General features: G+C 32.9%; 1 protein-coding gene across 2 annotated transcripts in view; it reads right to left on the reverse strand.

Moving 5' to 3' along the window:
* Window positions 1–760: 760 nt before the first annotated feature.
* Window positions 761–24,125, reverse strand: part of Ufd4 (ubiquitin fusion-degradation 4-like) — a 40,194-nt gene continuing 16,829 nt past the window's right edge. Inside the window, exons 3-10 of one of the 2 annotated variants that reach the window (XM_065502622.1) lie at window positions 19,104–19,243; window positions 17,305–19,039; window positions 14,880–15,147; window positions 12,300–12,518; window positions 11,624–11,659; window positions 4,925–9,642; window positions 3,857–4,857; window positions 761–2,739 (exon numbers count right to left, since the gene is read on the reverse strand). In XM_065502622.1, coding sequence (XP_065358694.1) covers window positions 2,457–2,739; window positions 3,857–4,857; window positions 4,925–9,642; window positions 11,624–11,659; window positions 12,300–12,518; window positions 14,880–15,147; window positions 17,305–19,039; window positions 19,104–19,243 — 8,400 coding nt within the window. In that variant the 3' untranslated portion in view covers window positions 761–2,456. The remainder of the gene's footprint in view (window positions 2,740–3,856; window positions 4,858–4,924; window positions 9,643–11,623; window positions 11,660–12,299; window positions 12,519–14,879; window positions 15,148–17,304; window positions 19,040–19,103; window positions 19,244–24,125) is intronic. The other variant, XM_065502623.1, reaches the window with a different exon arrangement.

Below are 24,125 nucleotides of genomic sequence, written 5' to 3' on the forward strand. Positions count from 1 at the left end.
GGATTGTCATTAACAATAGCGAAAAGGAAAAGATATACATATTATATATCAACGTGTAGGAAATTATGTCCTCTTTTCAAAAATATAAAAAATTTTTAAGAATTAAAAAATTATAGAAGACTTTTTTCCTCCGAATGATGTTATAATTCCCGGAAGCCCATTGTAGTGGACGTGGACTGTTGTATACTGAAGGTGGAGTGTGTACAAGATTTGGTGGTGTTATATTGGGATGGGTTGTGCTTATGTTTTTTGGTTATGTATTACAACAACTCGCTATGAAGCTGGGGGACCAGTTGCGATGACTAATAAGACCTGAGCAGTTGTTGTGTCGTAAGATGGTGACAACGTCGAAAATGCCCATGAATTATGTGGTCGTTGGCAACATGGAGTAATGTATTTTTTCGAGTTGCACTTTAATTGGATTGAAGTGATAGTGACATTTATAAACATGCCAAAGCTCAATGAGTTTGGGCAAAGATGACATTTCTCTGAATTCTATCAACCCTCTAAGAAATCATGGATAAGCAGTTTTGGGTCTTGTAAATTCATACAGTTAATTGCCCTAACCTTCAGATAAGTTCTGATACTCGCACGATTGTCAAATCGCTTGTTCTGGAACTTACGCGTTTTGCTCTCTGAATTTTTCAATTTTCTAATATTTGTATCTAGCATTATAGGAAAAATAACAAGTCACAATGGCAAATGTTATGCGAGTGACAGAACATGTTGATTTTTGTTCAGATCCATTTAAAAAAGGCAATTTTAGAGATTTTAATAAGATTTATTTATACGATTCATGTTCATGTAACTCTTAAAAAATACACTTATCAACTAAAATTATTTAAATACGATAACATGGTGAATAATTAAGACAAAAAGCAAAGCTTCATTTATTTGCAAAATTTAATTTTAAAACTAACTTCAGTTAACATAAAAAGTAAATCAAGCCAAGGACAGATGGTCAAATTAAGTGTGTAATTTTAAACGTGTATTGACTAAGAAAAACGCAAATTAAATTTAAATCAATTTAAGCTTAAAAGCAAAAAGGGATGAGAGTTTATTTTTGTTAAAGATCCTACCAAATTAGTTCTAATATGGTGGTATGAAATACATTTTTTATATTATGTTACACATGATACTAAATGAATATATGTAATATGAACAGGGAGTTATTAGAAGAAAAAGAAGTAAAGGCTGATTGAAACATATTTAAACTATATATGTATTATGTTAAAAGGCAATTAACTAATAATCTTATCTTCTTCTTCTCCCTTTCCATTGATATTTGTTGAATTTAATTTCGTTTATGTTGTCGAATGCATCGTATAACAAAATAAACTTGAAATATTTCATTAATTTTTAATGATTGCAAAACTATGACTAAAGGTGAAAAATATGTAAATATGTTGTTGTAAATTAGCTATAAGTTTTTTTTCTTAAATGTCTCTTTAATTTTTTGGTAGTTATGTATTTTCTTTTAAATCCTCGAATAAAACAGGGGGTTTTATTAAAAACTGTTTAAAATTTAATTTAATGTTTTTTCTTCACTTGTGTGTGTATGTAAGTTTAATCATTATTAATGTATGTATATAAATATAAGCTTGAGATATAAGAATAAATTAAATTTATTTCAAATATTTACATAAAAGTTGCATTATTTTTTCGTTTGTTTAAAATATATTATAAGAAACACAAACATTTTTTGCCCTCAAAATTTTATATTATTCTATAGTAGGTAAGTGGTAGTAGTAATAATAGTAAATGTTTGTTTGATGTTGTTGTGTTTGCTTTTGTTTTTCTGAAATAGTTAACAAAATTTTGCTTTTAAGTTTTTTTTTATTTATTATAGTAATTAGTACTAAATATTAAAAATTATCGTATTTGTTTTCAGATCGTGTCCAACAATTCCATTCTACCCACCACGTACTTACTTTTATTGGAGTGAGGATAGAACATACTCGTACTACAGTTGTTATTACAATATTAGACAAAAAATTAACAATGATAAAAAAAATAATAAAAACAACATAAACCAAATTATTTGGGGATGTAGCAAAAAAAAAAGAAAGAGCAGGGGTAAATGTAAATCAACAATAAATTGCTTTGAATTTACAAACAATCATAACGATGAAAATCAACATATTTTCAATTTCGTGAATAGTATTAGAAGAAGTAGGATCAACTTAAACAACAAATCTTAATTTATTAGTTCTTGTTTGTTTTCTATGCTTCTTCGGTGTGCCAAAAAATGCATCATCTCTTCATTGTGTTCATTGCTTTAGTATTATCAACACAATTTCTTATTAATATCATAATAATCTGAAGAAGGATATACATAAGACAAACATCATCATCATTACATTGATAAAAGATTAATAATAAACAAACCAAAACAAAAAAAAATAATAATAAATATTAAAGTGAGAATCAAATATAATTGATTGATTATTCACATTTTAATTTAAATGGAATCCTTTCTCTTTTGTCGCTGTTAGTAAACGTTCTTTCATGATCTCTTCGGTCTGATAATCCGGCAATTTCAAATAGTGGACACAAGTGTTCACCGACGGATAGCTACCATCACCAGCATCTACTTTGCGTACCACTGTTAGGCGTGGATGTAAGTTGGCCAAACCTCCAGGTGGTAAACTACTGCATCCAGTTGTAAATTGTAGGAATGCTTTACGCTCCGGACCAGTCAAACTCATTAAAACATTAACGAATCGTAGAAAACCGGGACTAAAAGAAATAAATATATATTATATTTTTCGTTTCGTTTTTAAAATTAATTTTTAATAAGAAATATGTATGTATGTATATTGAACAAAATTAAATTTAAAACAAATAAGAGTTTGTGTCATTGATGTAATATAAAAGCTAGACCTGACCGTCCGGTTTTTTGTGAAAAATTGGCCTATATCTCTTTAATATGTGACCAAATTGTTTATACACTACTTTTATATATGTTGTACTTTATTAGGATTTTCATGATATTTTGCCCGAAATTGGACATTGTCGATCATTGCGTGAAAATGCCTTTGAAATACATTTGCTATATTGACTAGTTACAGATTATCCGAAAAATTTATAAATAAATAAACGATCAAAAATGCATTCAGATGGTCTAATACATTGGTCTCCAGCAGTACGCCCGGGGGCACCGTCTATGTGTGAGTTTCTTATACATGTGAAACCGAAATTAAAAAACGAACATGAGTTATTTTACAAGTGTTGCCAGTGAAGGATATTTTCATAAGAAATTTGGTTCAGTGTACACACATCGTAACACTAGAATACGAAGCAAATCTATTGTTAACAATGGTCTAATATCTTAGATTTTCGTGAAAATTATGACAAAATGTTTTAAATTTACTAAAGTGTTTTCTAGATATTCGGAATAATACTGTATATACGTCATCTTAATAACAATCCTAAGGTATTTTGAACCAATGTCACTTTTATATCAACCAAACTCTAGCGTAAAATATAAAATATTTTTTACCATATACAAGTCATATTGAAAAGAAACCCATACATTCCGGTCCATTATCAATACCTCCAAATAAATATATTAATTTACATGATTTAAAAAACGTAATAATATTTGAACCATCCACAAAAGAATAATTTCTGGATGGACCAACTTATTTCAACTAATACACGCGAAGACGATATACTTTAAATTTTCGACTTCTCTCAAACTAATTTGCATTGCGTAGTCAGGAATCAGTGCAAATTAATGACTTTACCACTTCTAGGATACCACTTTCTGAATAAACCAAAGTTTACTCTTAAATACATTTCGTTTGATATTTAAAAGAGCCACTCTTAATTCAAATTAAAACAATCTACTTACCTATCCTTAGAATAACCCAATTTCGGTTCTGTATAATTGATGAGATCTTCTCTGGTCCATTGTGGATGCTGTTCACCACATATCATCATACGAGCTTCGGCTGGACTAAATGCTGCCAACTTTTGTAGGGGGAAAACTTCACAAAAACCACGATGGAATGCATCCAATTGTTTTGCAATTCCATCTTGTAGGGAAAAGCTTATCAGGGACTCACAATATTCTTCTAAATTATTGATAGTTACATCGATGTCAACACCGTTCGGTACTAATTCGGCATATTCATAGCCATAAACAGATGAACTTGGTAAATAAGTAAAGGTCAAAGCTAAATCTTCTAGATTAGCTTCTGTGCCATTTTTACTATGTAATTTGAGATTAGCAATTGCTGTCTGACGTTGTTCGGTTGTAAGGCTTAGATCAGATTCTATGGATTGTTTGCGAGCTAAAAGATCCTGCAACTCTTTGATGAATTCATAGCGTATGGGATCGATTTCGGCAAGATTTTCGTATGACAATATTCCGTCGTACCATCTGGTCTCGGAACGATAATCGGTACCAAGTAACTTGGAACAAGTGTCTGCTAATTCGGAATCTTCTGACATTATCGATGTCGCCATTAAATCTTCTGAAGCGGTGTTGGAACTTTTATGCGGAGTGGAACTAGATAAGATTTTGTTGTGACACAATAGCTGTAGGAAAGAGTCTGATAGAGGTAAATCCACCAATCGCATATCTTGCAGAACTTTTGCAATGAATACGCCCAAAAACCAGAAATGTTTTGATGCCTTATCGCACACTTCAGAGTCTTGAGGCAATGGAGCTGGAAAAAGACCACTTTCACGTCGATTAACGTAGTAACCGATAGGTTTATTGGCTTCTTTAAGGGATGCTGATGAAATTTCCCCTTCCTTTTCAATTTTTTCTATTAGCTCGCTTCTTTGTGATGGATCGTCATCACACAACCACATACACAAGTCAGATCTTTGTAATTCAGAAGCAACCTAAAAGTTAAAGAATTTTAATTTAGTTTTCTGTGTGAATTTAAATAATATTAAACTTATAACTTACAAGAGCGAAAAATTCTAAAGTAGGTCCAAGACCTGTACCTTCTTCACCCATAAAACCAACTTCCAGAACAGATTTGCGATTACAGTGTACTTTCATGACTTGCATGGCCCATTCCAACAAGTTTTCATCACGAGGAACTTTGACTCTTTCATGTTTAAGTCTTCCTACACGGAATTCATGTTGGTCATCGCGACGTGGACTCAAACCTGGCATTCGTTGTCTCTCGAGGGTAGCGTCCCTTTGAGATTGAAGACAAACAATGCTACGAGAAGCGCCAAATGCAGTGCAATTAAAGTATAGTTGTCGTGTTTCAAACGGAAACAGGAACGGGCATGACTGATTCAGGTCTTCACACCAAATTGGCAAGGAATTGCTCGATAATACCAATGGATCTTGAATTTGTTGCTGCAATTTATTTGTGATTTTCTTACTCATGAAAATGTCCACTGGTAGGATTGTGGTGTTGCTGTTAGTAGAGCCTTCGTTCAATTCAGTGGCTTCCTTAATTGTTTGATTTAAAGTATTCAATTGACTCAAGAGTTGCAATACATCTTCTACAGTGCAATTAACATTTTCCGATGTAATAAATTCACCTCGTACTGGAGAATTTGGCGACAATGTGGATGCACCACTTTTGGAGGATACAACAGGGGTGTTGTTTCCTTCATCTGCATCAGTAGCATCTTGGTTATGGGTGGGTTGTAGCTCGCGGTACACAATGGTGTATGTTGGTTCCCAAGTTTTGCGGAACTTATCAATCTTGCTTAGTTGAGAAGCTTGTAATAATTCTTGAACTGCACGGAAAATCGTCCAATCATTGTTGGCCAATTCAATTTCAACATCAGGAACACCTCCAATTCCAGGCCCACGTAGAGACAAAGCCAAAATTGGTTGTTGAATCGGTTCCTGCTCGCTTGTGCGGGCTGCTTCGGCACTCGTTCCGGGGGTAGGTATTTCTATTTCTGATGTCTGATTGACATTTGTACGACCAGGTCTGGGATCGAATGCTGGTATCAATGCGGAGAATTGACGTTTCAAAACAAATTCGTCATCCCATGATTTACGTTTAGTGACACCAGCCAAACGATTTTCAAATGTTTCATCATCCATGAAGGTCAAAAGATTGCGTGACACCATTACTTGCAAAAGTGTATTTCCAACCTCTTCGTATTCATCCTCATTTTCTTCATCATCGTTGTCCTCGTCCATATCGTCATCATCGTCCATGTCTCCCAATAAGGCTGGAGCACGACAGGTTTCAAGAAAGTCTTCCAAAGAAACCTGTTCGCTGTCACTAGATGTTGAAGTGAGGCTCATGGTAAGTGCTGGGTTTATAGAAGCTTGTCCTTGTTGACCAGCCGAAGTATTTCCTGTGCCAGAATTAGCATTCGATCCTGCCGTATTAGCTGCATTGTTAGAAGATAAACTTGGATAACTCTGTGCTGTACTGAGAAGACCAGAATGGAAATTTGACGAAAGAGCAAGTTTCACCAAACTCGTTACGGAATTTGGACCTCTGGGGAAGAAAGAATTCGAGCCTCCGCCAGAATTCTGATTATTTCGTTCATTTGAATTTGCATTTGTTGAGTTCATAATTTGATTGTTTTGTAAATTAGTTCCTTGAGACGTACGTCGACGTGCCATAGCGGCAAATGTCTCCAATAAACCAGTATGAGTAGATGTCTCCGACTGCGATTGTGTTTCTGATGCCGAAGTGGTAGTCAAATTTGGTACGCTGACACTCATTTGATTGGAAACTGACACAGAGACTTCGCTCTCATTATTTTCACTGTTCTGTGCAGATGCCTGTGAATCATTGCCCGCATCTGTGCCACCGCCTGAAGGTTCATTATAAACGCCGCTTTCCACGTGCGTATCATTACCACCACAATTCTTCTCGACAACAACTGTCGTATCATTAGCTGTACCAGGGCAATCAACACTAAGATTACTCAAGTTGTCAGTCATATCGCCAGTTCTAGGATTATTTGACTTCACACACGCAGCAGCAAGTAAATTTGTTCCTGGCAATGACAGAATATCCGATGCCAAAATATTATTAGTGTTGTTCCGTAACATATCAACCCCATCGCGCATTTTATCGATCATTTCGAGGGCCTCAGACGAGAATTGGGAAACACGTTGGCTAGCTGAAGAGCCAGAGCGTAAATTAACTAAAAGGCCTTTACTAATACTTCCACTTGCGGCCGAGTTGTTGGCATTCATCTTATTGTTAGCTTCACAAGAGGATGATGTTGATGCCGTAGCAGAGCCTGAACCTGATGAGCTAACATTGCCAAATATTGCAGCCAGAGCATTTTTACTGTTTGCATTCGAAGTACCAAAACCTGTAGCAGCACTAGTGATGGTAGCCAATCCACTGGGTGGAGGATTATCGCTCATAGCTAAATTTTCTGTAATTGTAGCAAGATCAGATGCTACATTTGCATTTATTGCTTGCATTGAATTGTTTATTGTTGATAGATCTGTAATGTTGTCACGTTCTCTAAGTAAAGTAGAAGTATTGCCCACTGGCACTCCGCCCGCACCTGATGATGTATTTTTACCTTGAATTCCCTGGTTTTCATCGCCAGCGACACCTGATCCAGAACCACCGGCTAGCATTTGAGATTTGGCCGATGAAAATACGTCTTCTGTTATAGCTTCCACTGTTTGCTTCCAAGCAAGATTGTCTGCTGATGCAGCTTGATCTGGTGGCCCTTCGGAGTTGCGATTAATTTCAGTTGCTTCTGGCAGCGAAGGAGTTGAACTTGATTTTCTTGAGTTCAAGGAGATTCCTTTCTTACTGCTATTGCTAGTTGCAATGGGGGCTATTGCTGTTCCACCTTCAAACATTGAAATATTTTCACTATTGGCCAGTTTTAAATCGTACTTTCCTTCGGCACCCATGCGGTACGAGTTTCGAACACCATGATCCCATTTTACATCTATCCAACCATTATGAATTTCACCGGTTACAGTGCCCTCGCAGCCACCATCCTGATCATCCCAACGCCAGTCGACACCACGCACGACACGTGCTCCCGTGGTTATATGCTTCAATTGAGCACGAATTTGACGACGTTCACGTCGTATTTTAGCTTCAGCTTCCTTCGAACCTTTACCAATATCATCGCATACACTGACTATACGACCATAAATTTCAAAACCACTTAAACTCAGATAATGTGTTTGGCCAGATGCGTTACGACCATTTTGTTGAATGCGTATGTGACGGAAACCTTGATTCTCATCAGGTGCACATACTATTGGCCAAGTTGATGTACTTCCGGGCTCTACAAGACTCTTGTCATCAGCATGTGTAACTAAAGTGGTCCAATTAACGCCATCTTTAGATCCTTGCAACATCCAATTACGCAAAGCAGAACGCCCATAACCACGTGCATGGCGTAGTGTATAAGCATTGGGTATTACGTAAACACCTAAATCGATTGCGAACCAAGCTTTCTTATTATCCTTGGTATGACAATTTACTGAAATGCTGTCACGAGATAGAATATCTTCCAACTTTCCGTACGGCAGAGTTTTACCCTCGGAACATGTAACCTGAACAAGACCATATTGAGCAGGATTTACCCACTCGCATGTCTTGCCATTCGAACCAATGTAGTATATTAGACCCTCTTCATCAAAATCATAATGATGCTTAAATACCATGCCTTGTTTGTGTTCCCGCAATTTTTTCAAATACAAAAATGTGCTACGATCCATATCATACCATTGTTTGGCAACCATTTTCAGTAAGTATTTTGATAGTTGACCGACTGTGGCCAAAGGTTCCATTTTTAATGTTCTGCCGGTACGGTCGAAAAGTGTAGTTTCACAAGCCGCACGTTCCAAACGAAAACGCAAACGTTTTGTAAGTATTTGTAAACCATATCCAGGACCAGGGGCATCATATAAAAAGACAGGAAGTTTTTCGGTGCTTTCTAGAACGGCTACCAATTTTTGGACTAAAATGGAGGCGGTATTATTAGTTTTTGTATTTAATTCGTTGCGTTCTAGAATACACTGTTTAAATATAGCAACACGTTGTTTTTGCAATTTATTCATTTTAGTGCGAGACAATCCATTGTCCCAGTAGTTCTTAGAGAGTACGGCAACCAAGGCTTGTACCAAACCAGATGAATGCATTTCATAAGCGCTAACAACACCGTCCTCTTGCAGAAGTTGTGACAACTCATTCAGGGCTTCACGTAATTTATCTTGCCAAACGGTCTGACCAGGCAAACGTTGCTCTTCCAGGGCAATTTCAATTCTTTTCACTATACTAGTTAATTTGGCCACAGCTCCACGTGGAACTGCCTGGGCAGCCTTAAAGTATTTGTTGTAAATATCACGAGCCATATTTTTAACCTGAGTCTTTTGAACTTCAGTTTTAGTTTTAATCTTCTTTTTCTTATTTGTAGACCAGCCCGTAGCGAAATCTGGTCCCAATGTGGTTTCTGCTGTGAATGTGTGCTTTGTGCCACGATTACTTTCAAATATAAAACCAGGTAAATCATCTTGCAATATTGTAACCTGATGACCTTCGGTATTGTGTATTTGCAACTGACTCTGTTTTTGAGATTGCAATACCCAATTGCCAACAACTAGACGTAATACGCTGACCGTTGGCAAAATGGGCTGAGATGGAGTGCCAGGACGTACCGCAGAGCGAGCACGTAAGAGTTTTTCCAAAAATTCTCCACGATTTTCTAAAATTAAAGCATTTTTTTTAAGTTATTTTTAAGAACTTTATGTGTTCTTATAGTTTTAATATTTGAATTGTTTTCAATAAGATATCGTCTTTTGAAATTATAGATATGTAATGAAAAGAAATTTTAAAGGTTTATTTAATTAAGATAATTTATTTATAAATAAATTCAAACCCATTTGCCATATTATACGATTTGTTTACGTTGTCTAAAATGTATTAGTAAACTATTTCGAAAGGAAAGGCTAAGTCTACATGTCGAGAAACACAAATATTGTGGGAGACTGTTCACCGAGACTAAATGCGATAACAATTTGACAGTATATGAAACCCCACTCAACGGTTTTTAAAGACTAATTATGAATGCGCAATACAAGGAGCCGATTGGTCATTTTGATATATCAAATATCAGACTTTTAATGAATGAATATTTAAGGCCGGGTTATCAACTTATCAAAATTTTAAATATAGTTAAGCATAATCAATGTTTAATTTTTTTTTTTTGGATGAAAAAAATATATTTAAACTTTGATTATGCCTTAGGTTAGGTTAGGAAGGGGTGTACATTATGTGCACTTCCACTCGGAGACCTTGGGGTCCATTGTGATTCCCTTCAATATATATAACTGTGAGGATATATTAAGAATATAAGAAGAGTCCAAAACCGCATGGTGAAAAGAAAGATCTTGTTACGGATTTGGAATCGTAGAACGTAACTTAATGAAACCTAGTATGTTGCTCAGTTCACTGCCTATTTCCTAGCCACCTAAGTCTGTGACACTATAACCAGTTGCACAGTTGCACTTGCTCTACTGTCTCTAGCTCCTCTCTTAGAAGTGTGTGTGAATCCTGAGATTATACCTATCCAACTCTATTAGTGTTCTGGTTGCATTTGCATTCAGTTTTGGCCACAAGGCCCTGGACACTTTGCAATCCGTCCTACTGATCCAGGATTTAGGTGCACCTGACTGTCCACGTATATAGTCACTACAGACCCTCTATTGACGTGTGCTTTTATCAACTCTGTTGCTTTCCAGAACGCGAAGATCTCTGCCTGGAAGACGCTGCACTCGTTAGAGAGTCCATATGAACGCTTAATATCATTGTCGACCAAATAAACACCGGCCCCTGTTCTAGAGTCCATCTTGGATTCGTCAGTGAAAACTGCGCACCCATCGAACAGATGATCGGATCCAACCCAATTATCCCTACTGGAAACTCTACTGGGGGTGTTGCACCGAAGTTGAAGGTCACGACCCTATATTCAGAGATTCCAGATGGAATAATGTCCTGACCTATAAAACCTGCCTCATACAGTATCCTAGTGTGACCTGCCCGCAAGTGTTTTACCAAAGAAGACTCTCACTCTGACACTCTCAACATAATTCTCAATAGGTAGTAGGGTTAGGATTATATTCAAGGCCGCCTGCGGGGTGCTGCCAAAGTCACCTGTGATAGCCAGACATGCGCACCTTTGATCTTTATTGAGTATTATGCCTTAACTATGTTTAAAATGTTGATAAGTTACCTGGCCTAAGTCGTGTTTTTTTATTTCTAATTAGAGAAAAATTTATTTTAATATCTTTCTGGATTTGAATCAAATAAACCTTTCAAATTCAATACCAATTCAAATCGATATATTATAAAAACATATTTATAGGAAGAATAAGTGTGCTAGCTTCTTTACAAAAAATGTTAATTTAAATTAAGTTTATGAAATAATTTATATGGTGTTATGTTGAATGAGATTATTATTATTAATAATTAGTAATTACAATTCATTTTTAATTTTAATTCTAACAGCAAAAAACTACATTTAGGTGTTAATTCAAGCCATTTTATTGTTAATAATTTATTTTCTAACATGATGTTAAAACAATAAGAACATATATATAAAATTGTTAACAAAGTAAAAATATTAAAGCAAAACATAAGATGAAACAATAGGAAAGAAACCAATTTAAACCAAATAAAGATCTCACCTTCACTATTGGAAGAATCCATGCCACGTCCCCTCCCTAAGATATAATAAAGATAGGTATTGCACAGTATAAGGTAAAATTAATCATAAAAAATAATTAGAAAGGAAATTGAATTTAATTAAGTTAAACATAAAGAAAACCAACCAAAACAACCAAATACGTTTAATATAAATTGAAAACAAAAAAAAGATCCATTCAGTAGTTTCGTTATATTTTGACATAATTTTCGTACAATCATATACAATTGGCTATTTTTAATAAAGATAATTATAAATTAAACATATTACAGGATATAACGAAACATTGTCTAAATAAAGTTAATGAATACATTGATTTAAAACACACGCACTAATAATTTCTTTTAAACCATTTTATGACTTAGAACAATACAAAAAAATTTACAAAACACAATAAAAATGTGATTATAGACCAATTAAAAGTTGGATGAATTTGAAGCTAGACTTAATTTTTGCAAGGGGACATCATAAAAATTTTATTGAACATAAAGCTATGAACAAATAATAAATAAATTTCAAAAAATTGCAAATTATGGAAATATTGCAATTAAATTTAGAAAATTTCAATACGTATTCTAATTTTATTTCCAAAATTGCAATAACGAATAATTTATTTGTTTGTCCATAATTTATGTGGAGAACATGCATTTATTACATACCTGAACTGTCATTGCCATTTTCAGGACTACCGCTCGAGTACATCGTGGCCAATTTACCATCTAGTATAAATCGAAACCAGCCATTTGAGCCATTCGATAGTTCCAATGCAGCTGAATCAGACCACACATATAAACAATCACGACCACGACAAATACTCCATTCATGCCAATGATAGGCTTTACATTGCAGTATTTCTTTAGCGTCTTCCATAACATCATCTGTAACAAGATTAGCTTAAAGTTAATAATTACAGTACATTTATGTCAATGGAAATTATGGTGCAAAAAATTACTAAACCTCAAAATTAAAATAAAAAGTTACTTGAAATATTGAAGTTCACAAGATTTGTATATTCACCAAAGAAAAGCATGAACTAATAATATCTGTAAAAGTTTCTCATTCAAATCACTTTCTAAAAATGTCAAATAAAATGATATGTATATGCATTTAGAATATACCACAAATACCTTTGTTTTATTAATTTGCTCACTCATTCTTTAGCATTATTAAAAAGTCATCATAATATTTATGTAAAACGTAAATATATTTCAAAAAGCAATTTTTTCCAATTTCAAATTTAATAATTATGAATGTAATATTGAAAGGCCCTAACTCGTGTTTTTGTTGTAAGTCCAGGGGGTTATTATGCAACTCCTTTCGAAAAGAAATTCGTTCGAATTTGTATGCTTTATACATTGTATTTCGAAAGTGTTTCGATTCGAATAGAATTACATAATAACCCCCTAGATTTTCGTTTATTTCGATAAATGGTCCGCTAATATATCATATTTAGCTAAAAAAAATCTCCACTTAAAAAAAACCTTTCTATATTAAGGTAACGATATAAAAGTAATTTAAAATGTTCAACTAATTTGTGTTTAATTTATGATAGTGAAAATAATAATAATAATCAGATCAAAACGCTTGGTCTAGTAGAAAGTTCTGCGTTCTCTGTTCCAGTAACTTAATATGCGGATATAAATACGCCGCAACATGAATATCAACAGGCTGGATATTGATAGAAATGGAATCATATTTTTCGCAATTTCTCAGTAGTGAGATAGCATTCCGTAGCCGAATTAATTACATTTATCGTCGCTGTCCCTAGGATAACTGACTGATCCTTACGGGTTTGAAATACGAGCCGATTTAATGTTATAATAGTAGAAGTAGACGTTAGTTGATGATCTGGTCATAAGTTAGTGTGTCGAAAAACCATACCAGAACTTTGAACTGAAGATATAACTAGTGTGCCTGCCTTTCAACGGTTGAATTTTCCGTCGGCCGTTATGAAGCATAGTAAGGTGTCGATTATAATTAAATAATTATTATTGTTTTTGCAACTTCTGGCATGGCGTGAGCTCGAAAGAAAATTCGCACAGCAACAATTCTATCAGATAGTTATAAACAAAGTAACTCTTTATTCAACATCGAGTCAAAAAAGTGGAACTGATTAGCACATAAAATACATGATATATTCGTCATTGGAGTTGACTTTGCGACCAAATCGTAACCCTGTGAAGATAGTGCAATGTTCGAATTATTTCATCTAAAATATAGTGATCCTATATACTATCTGCTTCTAAAGTGAGTAAACACCAGTGAACTACATTATTTTTTGTTTAAGACAACAAAAACATTAGAGTCTAGTCTGAACTTTATTACAGAACCGAACCTAATGTTCTGCTTAATCTGCAACAAACCTAAACTTTTAATTTTTAATTGATAAATGGATTTAATGATTTTCATTATCTTATCTTTTTAAGTAGAAATTTATAACCGCTTATGGTTGTTGAAAAATAAATAAAAAAAAAAAATCAAATAATTTACTGGTATTTATGCTCGCAGTAGAAACGGTTCATAAAGCGTCTTTGAATATATATAACAAATATATAACCGATTGTGTACATTGACATGCCAGTTATCATCACGATAAGTAAAATCACCTTCTAAAACAAAGACGTACCAAGTCTTGGAGTTCAGTTTCATATTAAAATTATATAATGATCACGAATCTGACCAAATATTATAAATTCACTAAAGAGTTTTTAAGATATCGACCATTTTATGTTTATATGTGTATTTGACCGGGAATAAATACTATATAAATCTACAAATTAAAATTAAGATCACATTTACATATTCCAAGTGGTTACGTAATATAAAACAATTTTTGATAAAAAATTACTTTGACATTTATGTTCACTTTCATTACCTCCAAATAAATGGACGAATTTAAAGATTATTATAATAATTATTGTTAATATTAACTGTTAATTAATTAAATAAAATAATATGAACACAACAGCTAGAATTAATTAAAAATTGATTTAATTAAATTAAATCAAATTTAAAATGTATTTTTTACTATTAGTTTTATTAATACAAAAATATTTTTGTAGAAAAAAATTTTTAAATTATTGGACAATTGGACAAAATTTTAAAAATAAATTATATGTAGAATAAACGAAATAAACTGTTTTTTGCTATCCATCCATATTGAGTTGACCTAAATTTGTATTGCGCTTTTCTTTTTATACTCAAATCTTTAATATTTTATTTAAAAAAAATATATATACCTGTTGTTAAACTTTGTAGTTGACTCGCAACTCCACCTGCAGTAACAACTCCTCCAACTGCTGGCGTTTGTTCATCAGTTGTGACAGTCATTGATACAGCAGTTATTGTAGTTGTTTTCACTGTTTCGTTTTCATTATCTGGCTCAATCAGAGCTTGAACTTTGGAAAATACACCCAGACGGGCAAAATGATCCAAGAACTCATCTTGAGTTTTACTCATAAGTTCTTCAATTATTGTAAGTACAACAAGGTGTCCATCGTCATCGTCCTGTGAAACAAACACAACAACATACAAACATTTTAAAAATACATTAAAATTTAAATTTTTTTACAAAGGAAAATCAAAAATTAATATATATATATTAATATATTTTATACATTTAACACGGAATAAGGAGAAAAAGCAAATCAAGCAGTCAAAAGAAATTAAACTGTAAAAACATATATTTAAATCACATTCACACAAAAAAAAATAAAAAGAAACTTATAAAATGAATTATGAATATAAAATTATTTATAATAATTATTTAATTTAATTTATTTTATATTTAAATTTTTTAATGTAAACCATTTTTTAAGTAGGAATTTATAACCGATAAGGCTAGGTTATTGAAAATAAATAAATAAAAAAAATGAAATGATTAAATTTATGATCTCGTTAAATTATAAGTTTGTTGCGGATTAAATACCTCAAAAAGTACGGTCACATTAAGCAAAAGATTCACAATATAACACAAAGTAACTGCTACAAATCTACTTTTTGAAGTATAATTTCCTTTAATTCTTATTATAATTTGGTAATAATTTTTTTTTTTAAGTTTTCATTAAATTTAATATTTTTAATGGAAGTATTTGTTAAATTCTTCCTTTTCGATAAATTTTCGATTTTTAATTTTTTGTTTTGAAAAATACAACTCTGAAAGTATGGAGTACTACTTTTTGACTATTTTAGGAAATGGTAGGTATTCAGTAATCAACACCTGGATACTCGATTATTTTATGTCAATTTATTAGAGACACCCAAACAATTATTCTCGATTATGTTAACGGTTAGTTTGTGCTTATAGTAATAGAGTATTTCATATTTTTTTCTTTATATTATATATTGTTATATTTAGTTTTATTTTTCATATTGAATTTAATTATATGTACATACATAAATACATACGGCACTTTTTTGAAAATAAATAAAAATAAATAAAAAATAATTTTCGCCAAAAATATTCCCACAAATATTTGTCCAATGTGAACGTACCTTTGTATGTTAAGGTGGTTCGTTTCAGAAAAAAATTTAGTGGCCCCCTGAAAATGAATTTTGGCAATTTCTAAGAACATTACCGAGATATTTCGTATTTTTCGATAACCGTTAGTGAGCAGGACCAATTTTCAAAATGGTCTAGATCACTAAAGGTTGCTGCAAAAAATTAAATATATTGGTTATCCTTATAAAAATATGTCAAAGTTATTTTTAGTGGGGGAGCACTAAAAAAATTTTGTGTTTCGACCCACTTTAATGTACATATGTATGTAAGAAAACATAATAATTATATAGCGCTACGTGTATGTGTTTTAGAACGTAAAAGCCCCAAATGTGTTTGTTCTTACGTTGAACAATTAATGACATGTGTTCGTAAATATGACATATGTTCGTAAATATTTCTTCAAATATTTAAATAGCTTCTATAGTACTTGAATATTTCATCGATTTGAAAAAATTTCTAGGTGTAAATGATCGAATTGTACGATACGATATGATGCATTTTATTTAATTCAGTGTTAGGGTACAAATAAATATGTAATACGAGTACATATATGTATGCATGTTGTATTTTGGTTTGTATGTAAAGAGGTTTCGAGAAAGACAGGCATAATACAAGCAAAATTTTATTTTTAATTGGCCATTAACACAACAAGTGAATCTATTAATGCAATGCATTTTTGTTATTAGAACTCTCATTGCAAATTACTTTTTAACAATATTTCTTCAAATGGATTTTCAACAACAACAAGAAAGATGTCTTCGGGTAAAGTATTAATAGTAAATGAGACCATGATTTTTTGTAACCCTAAACACACAGAAATCGTTCGTTACCCTATAATCAGTTCTTGGCTCCAAGGGCACTATAAAGCGTGGATCTGCTGGCCCTGTTGTAGTACGAGCAGGTTTTAACATGCCGTTGCATAAAGACAGTCTTTGCGTTGGCCAACTGTAGCTTATCTATATATATAGTAGTATAGTAATATAATTGTTTGATTTAGATTTAAATTCTTCAAAATAAAATAAAAACTAAAACGAATCTAAATGTATGGAATGAGTAATGTGTATGTATGTGTGTGTGTGTGTATAGTTTTTGATTTTCCTTTTTTTTATTTTAAAGTAAATGAACCGAATAATCATTGTGTGTGCTGGCCTCATTTCACTTACCTCATTATCCAAAACACTGGCTACAACTTCCACCAGTAGGGTGCCTAAATTGCCACTTGTGCTAATGGTGACAAGGACTGGTACCTCAGAATTGCTGGAATCCTGCTGAGTATCGCAAAGTCCTTTAAGGACGTTAGGTTGTGCATATTGAACCATTTTTTTAATTAGACCCAAACTGGCGCGACGTACACTGCTAAGCATGGTGCCTTGAAAAGTGCGACAAAACATGGGCAAAAATAATTTCAAATATATTGGTGCCATTTCGGGATCACCACGCGGCTCAATTGTTGCATTATCCTCACTGCCATCTTTGTTGACAAGACTATGTCCGGCTGCCATCCATTCGCCAGGCGACTGTAGTATAGCAGCTACTTCACGATGACCGTCGTCGTTGCGTTCCCTGGCCTTATCCAATGGAGTTTTGCCATCTTCATCGCGTAAATCTGGATAAGCTCCGTATTTTAAGAGAACCTTTGCTATGCCAGGTCGACCAAAACAAGCGGCATAGTGAAGAGATGAGCTGCGCTGACCTTTGTTGACATCTGCTCCTTTTTCGCATAGATATTCAACCATTTCTAGGGTGCCAAAAGCAGAAGCCCAATTTAAAAGTGTTTGACCCACATCATCCATGCAGTTTACGTCGATTCCACCAGATTCAATGGCTTCTTGTAGCGCTTCAGTATCTTTAGAGCGGATACAATCGATAAGTTGACGATGTGTTCTTTCTACCGTGGAATCATTGCGACGGGCTCGTGAGGCCAGTTGACCTTGGCCACCGGCAGCACCTACTCTATTCAAGGCCTGACGGCCTTCGAAAAGTAGTAAAAGCAGCAGATCTGCCAATCTCATACAATCTAGGACACAACGCTCGTCCCCTTTGAGGGCCCTTTCAATAGCATCTGGTAGCTGAGAACGTAGTAAATCATGTGTTATCGAAGATGAACCACGACAGAGAGTGGACAATAGTGAAATTGTTGTTGATATTGATTGAGATGAACGACTGGTATCATTTGTTTGAGCTTTTTGGATGGGTGCAGCAACTGGGGCAGCCAAAGTTTCGCCCTGAGTTCCGGATGATGAAGGTGCACCCGTTGTTGGAGTTGTTCCACCCGTAGAAGTTATTGGTGAACTTCCTACTGGCCCTGCGGCATTACTTAAGCGCTTAAGCAATTCGTTTACCAGGCCATATTCTGCAAGTGGTGCCGGATCTACCCATTTGCGAGTAAAACGATCAGCGACTGAAGCAAAACATTTCAAAGCTCCATCGGACACCATAGGATCTTCATGTTGTAGCAAAGTACTAAGACTCTCGACACAATTCTGTATACAGGGAGTATTAGGTTCAACTTTAGTGCAAAGACGTGACACCACAGCCATGGAAGAGTGCAAAGTGTCCTTGTGCACCTGCGAACCACAATCACGTATGAAGGAGAGTACACAGTTAAGGCCACCGCCATCGAATACAGCACCAGCCTCACGAGTACATATCAATTCCAACACTTTGATGCACTGTTCAGCTAAATCACGGGATGTCCGTGAAGACAAATCTGCCACTACTAGACGATTACAAATAGCTTTAATGGCGCCATCAATGGCTACAATACGACGAGTACACTCGGCAGATACATCCAAATAATATGTAATGGCACGAGCCGTAACTTCAAGAACATTTTCAGGTGCCAACTCATCGAGAAATATTTTACAAAGTGCTGGTAGAAAAGTGCGTGGCGGACAACTGTAACCAAAAACCTATATTTAATACAATTTCAAATGCATGAACATTTTTGTTAGAAACTTACCTCTCAAAACATCTGTCCACATTATCAGACATCAATAGAAGCATACAAAGCTGTTCCAAGGCAATCAATTGCATATCACGCTCATCTCCCTGGCCCATTGAGAGCCATTCCAAAAGTGTCTCTGGATCAACGTCTCCCATCTGCAATTGATTCCCAAGTGAAAAGTTTCAATCAAATATATTATCGATAATAAACACAACAAAATAATAATTAAAAATTTTGAAGTAGTAGGAACGCTCTTTATTACGAATTTCAAATAATACGAATGGCAAAATTTTTGCATTGACTACTAAATGGGCATTTTTTCTATTCGATAGTACGAATGGTGGTTTGTTATAAGAATTTTTGTTTTATTTACGTATGAATGAAGTTTTTATTATGATTTTACTTCATTCTTTCGCGGTCATCCACGTTTAGCGAAGTTATTGTGAAGTTTTTTTTTATTTTGAAAAGTGTTTTGTGTTTTTAACTGTCAAAACGTTGCAAGTAAAACAATGTAACAAAAAGACAATTTCTTTGCAAGATAAATTAAAAATTATAGCAGACCACGAAAATGAAACATCGTTGTTTGAAATTTCAAATAAATATGGATTATCCAAATCCAATATATTTACAATCATTAAACAAAAAACGCAACTGCTGGATAATTCAATGAGTTCGTTAAAAAATCGGTATAGACTTACAAGTCGTGAATTTAAAAAAATGGAGGAAGCACTTTACTAGTGGTTTTTAGCACAAAGAAAATTCCATATCACAGTCGGTGGAGAACAATTAAAATGCAAAGCCAGTGATGGTTGGCTAACAAAATTTAAAAAGCGTTATGGAATACAATTGTTAAAAGAGTATTAAATGTGCTGTTGAGAACAACATTGAAACCTCGAAAATACTATTATTGAGAAGTCTTCATGAAAAGGCTGTAGAAATCAGTTTAAAAAGTAATAAACGTCAATGTTTAATGACGGATTTTTTAAATAAGTATGTAAATTTTTATATGTACATACATATTAGTATGTTCTTTCATGCCTGTTTAAGTACAAACAATTAATTGTTCAATAATACGAATTTTTCGGTACTACGAAAGGGCCTGACAATATATAATTCGTACTACTGGACGTCCACTGTATTGTATTTAATTGGCAAAATAATGAAAACAGAATTAGGCTATTCGTACACGGGAAAATTTTCAGTGTTCAAGTTGGCAAGTGAAAATTCAAATTGCCAGGCTGTCTCACTAGAAAAGTTATTTTATCTTAAGTTCAATAGTGGCATCATAAAATGAAAAATAATATAACAACCAAAATGTCAAAACCGAATTTTTGATATATAATGAAATAATAAACAAAAATAACTAAATTTTAATTTGGAAATGTCTTGTCATTCTGTTTAATTATAAAAATGGGGAAATTAAATTTATATCATATATACTTTTAAGTCTTCAATGAATTTTTGCCCATCACGTTAAACATTTTTGAAATGTTGTTACGTTATTTTGCATTTTAGGTGGCGATATGGCCTTTATAAGGCTCAGTTGTATTGTAAAATAAAAATAAATGAATGTAAAAAAAACGTAATTAAAAGTTGGTAAAACTGGAGATTTGTGGTTCCAAGCAGTACTTGCAAATTACCGTAATTAAATTGAAGAAAGGATGTCTAGTTATAATATTGTTAAATTACGAGCATTAAAAAATCAAATGGTTTGGAGTCTTTTCAACTGAACTTAAATAACTTTAGGCAGAATCATTGAAGAATTTGTTGTTATTTACACATATAACCTTTTAAACAGACAGAAGCATAGAATAAACACATAGAACGGAAGGAGAGAGTAATATATATGGAAAAATTACTCTCTTTTCACACATACGGGTGATACAATAACAAAATACATGAAATACATTCTCATGAATTAGGTTTTTGGCTCTCAGTTACCTATCTAGTTGTTGTCTATGGACAGAAGTCTATTAATAGTCTTAATATCTTTAGGGCACATATAGGGTTTGGGGTCCGGGAAATCCCGGGATTTCCCGAAAACTTATTGTCGGGAATTCCCGGGAAATTTAAATTTTTTCCCGGGAATAACGGGAAATTTAAAGTTAATTAAAAATACTTTAATTTATTTAAATATGACAACTCTACTTGATGAATTGCTTGTTCCAAATGTTAGTTTAGGTTTTAAACACCACTAAGGATACAGTAGAAGCATTAAGCCGAAATGAAACCATTTTTCTGATAGGTGATGCTATAATGAAAACTCTTTATGAACAGCAGTTATCTAAAAATTCTACGATTTCTCAAAAAACGGTTCATTCAATTAAATTAAACCTAAAAACTTCAACATTATAAGATAAATTATAATATAAAAACACAATGTTAAAAATTTATCTATTTGACCACAATGTTCCCTCATCTGTTCAAAGCGTTGATAATGAGGTTTCCGAAATACAAATGGAGCAAAATTTTAAAAACCAATTAGAATATTCAATCAATATTGAAAAGGAAAGCCCTAAACATTTAAAATCAAATGCTGAAATTTTTAAGCGGGAATTAGATTTATTTGCAGCAAGTAGCAATCGGAGAATACATTTTGATTGTCTTTATAATGCTTTAATAACGATAAAGCCAACACATGTTTAAAGCGAAAGAGTTTTCTCGTCGAATGACTTATTGAATGCATTAGTAATTTTGACAAATCAATTTTTTAAAAAAATAGTTCTATGACGGACATACATATAACATAAAAATCGAAAGAAAGAATCTAAAAAGTGCATTAAAAATCCCATTAACATATTAATCGACATCGAATTATAAAGATACGTTCACAATTTATAAAATTTTGTGCCACTTAATTGCTCTTTTACTCAAACTTTAACAAACTTTTTTGGTTTTATGTGGGTACAATTGAATTGTAATGTATTGTTTTTCTTTTTTTTTTAATAAAATGACACAATTTTATAAAATAATTTTCTTTCGGGATTCCCGGAATTCCCGTTTCCCGGGAAATTAATTAATCCGGTAAACCCCAAACCCTAGGCACATATTAAACCCAAAATATCACGGTTTATCCAGGACAGACGGAATAATTTCAGCAAAACACTTGCTATTGTGATTAGAGATTTCGACAAACTTATCATTCCAATCATTGCATAAGCCATTACGAAATTCACCCAGCACTGATGGGTGATCTCGATATTAAGGAGATACCAATATGAATTGCTATTTTCGCCATCTCATCAACTATTTCATTTCGTTGTGTATAGGATTGGCAGATTATATTATTTGACTGCCTTGATATTAGGCAAACACTTCTTGATTTTGAAAAAATAATTTGACAAACTAAAAATACATACGCATTTAGAAAAACCTTGTTTACTTCATTTGAAGTGATTAAAAACAAACTAAATCAATTTGTGTAGAATTAAATATTCTATATCCATTTGTGTGAAGTATTAAATGAAATTGTTTAAGATTCTAAAAAATTTAGTAGAAATCAAAGTTTGTTTCGATATTAAATATCGAAACAATCTTTGATTTCTACTCCAAATTTTGCATTTTAAATAGAAAATTTAAAAAAGTATTTTTTTCGCAAAATCAAAATTGGAAAAAAAATTGGGAATTGAGAATCCCACAATTCACAAAAAACTTTTCAAAAATCCCAAAAATTTTATTTTTTAGACTTTTGACTCTGTTGAATGTACTGGGGCCAGACAAAAGAAAGCAGCTATGCGATTAGAGAAAATTTGGCATAAATTTTAAATATACATAAAAAATACGTCTACTTCTGAATGCTCTGAACCTGGCAGTAATACAAATTTTGAAATTATTTTTCTTCCCAAAGTGAGAAAAATATTAACACATCACCTTATCGTTAGTATTTTCTGTATAACTCAAAATTAATGTAAGTACTTATTTGGAAACAATTCGCAAAAAATATTTTTTTATTTTTTTTTAATTTAAATGCACATAACTTTTCACTCAGTATTGTTTTTGAAATAGTTCTTCTTTGTGAATATGTACTTACAAAGTTGTTGTTAACTAAATAAATATATTTGAAAAATATCGGGAGATAAAAATAAAATATAACTTTTTAATTCCAAAAATTTTCAAAAGCAAATACCTCGTAAACTATAAGGATATATGCTTTGTATGTCTATTCTTGTAAATTCTATACCCACTTTGTGGCCTTTAGTGTTTAAAGTTCAAATTCAAAACATAAACAACTCCTCCAGTCACACTGTGGTTCTATTCTATTTATACCCACTTTGTGGCCCTTAGTGTTTAAAGTTCAAATTCAAAATATAAACAATTCCTCCAGTCACACTGTGGTTCCAAATCAAAATCTAGGTGGACAAAATTATGAAAATCGGTATCTTCAGAATTTGGAAAAACAAAGTTTTTTCGGAAGCTGACAATTCGTTTTCTCGACAGAACGCCAGAATTACAAACAATTTTGAATAATATTTTCGTTAATTTTTTTAGTAATTTACTTTACTAAATTACATATATCTCAATTGTTTTACCATATAGAAATTCATACTTTTATTAAGTGTATATCTTTTATTTATGGGCCTGTCCATTTTCCTTTAAACTTGTGTCTCAAATATACTGATATTTTTTTTTTAAGAAAGTTATATAGCTTGCCAAAAAAGAAGACCGCCGAAGCCCGTCCAATGACTGTATATATCATTTAAAGAAACTTCTAGGGAATGTATTTGTAAACAAAAATTGTAGCCGCCAGCACCCACCGAAATAATTTTTTTTTTAATTTGATGAAATGTATTTTATTAATTTTTTTTATTAATGATTTTTATATATCTAGAGTCTACTGTAACTTGAAAAAAAGTTTATATTGATCTTTCAAATTTTTTTTTTTTGGAATCGGAGACACCAATTCTTTATAAAAAGAGCGCCAAATAATTTTGTCCAACAAGATTTTGATTTGGAACCATAGTGAGTCATGGGGAATTTTACGAAAATCGGACTATCCGTTTAGAAGATACATATTTATTTCCAATTTTTTTCATTTCC

This window comes from Calliphora vicina, chromosome 2, assembly GCF_958450345.1.
Source record: "Calliphora vicina chromosome 2, idCalVici1.1, whole genome shotgun sequence".
NCBI lineage: Eukaryota > Metazoa > Arthropoda > Insecta > Diptera > Calliphoridae > Calliphora > Calliphora vicina.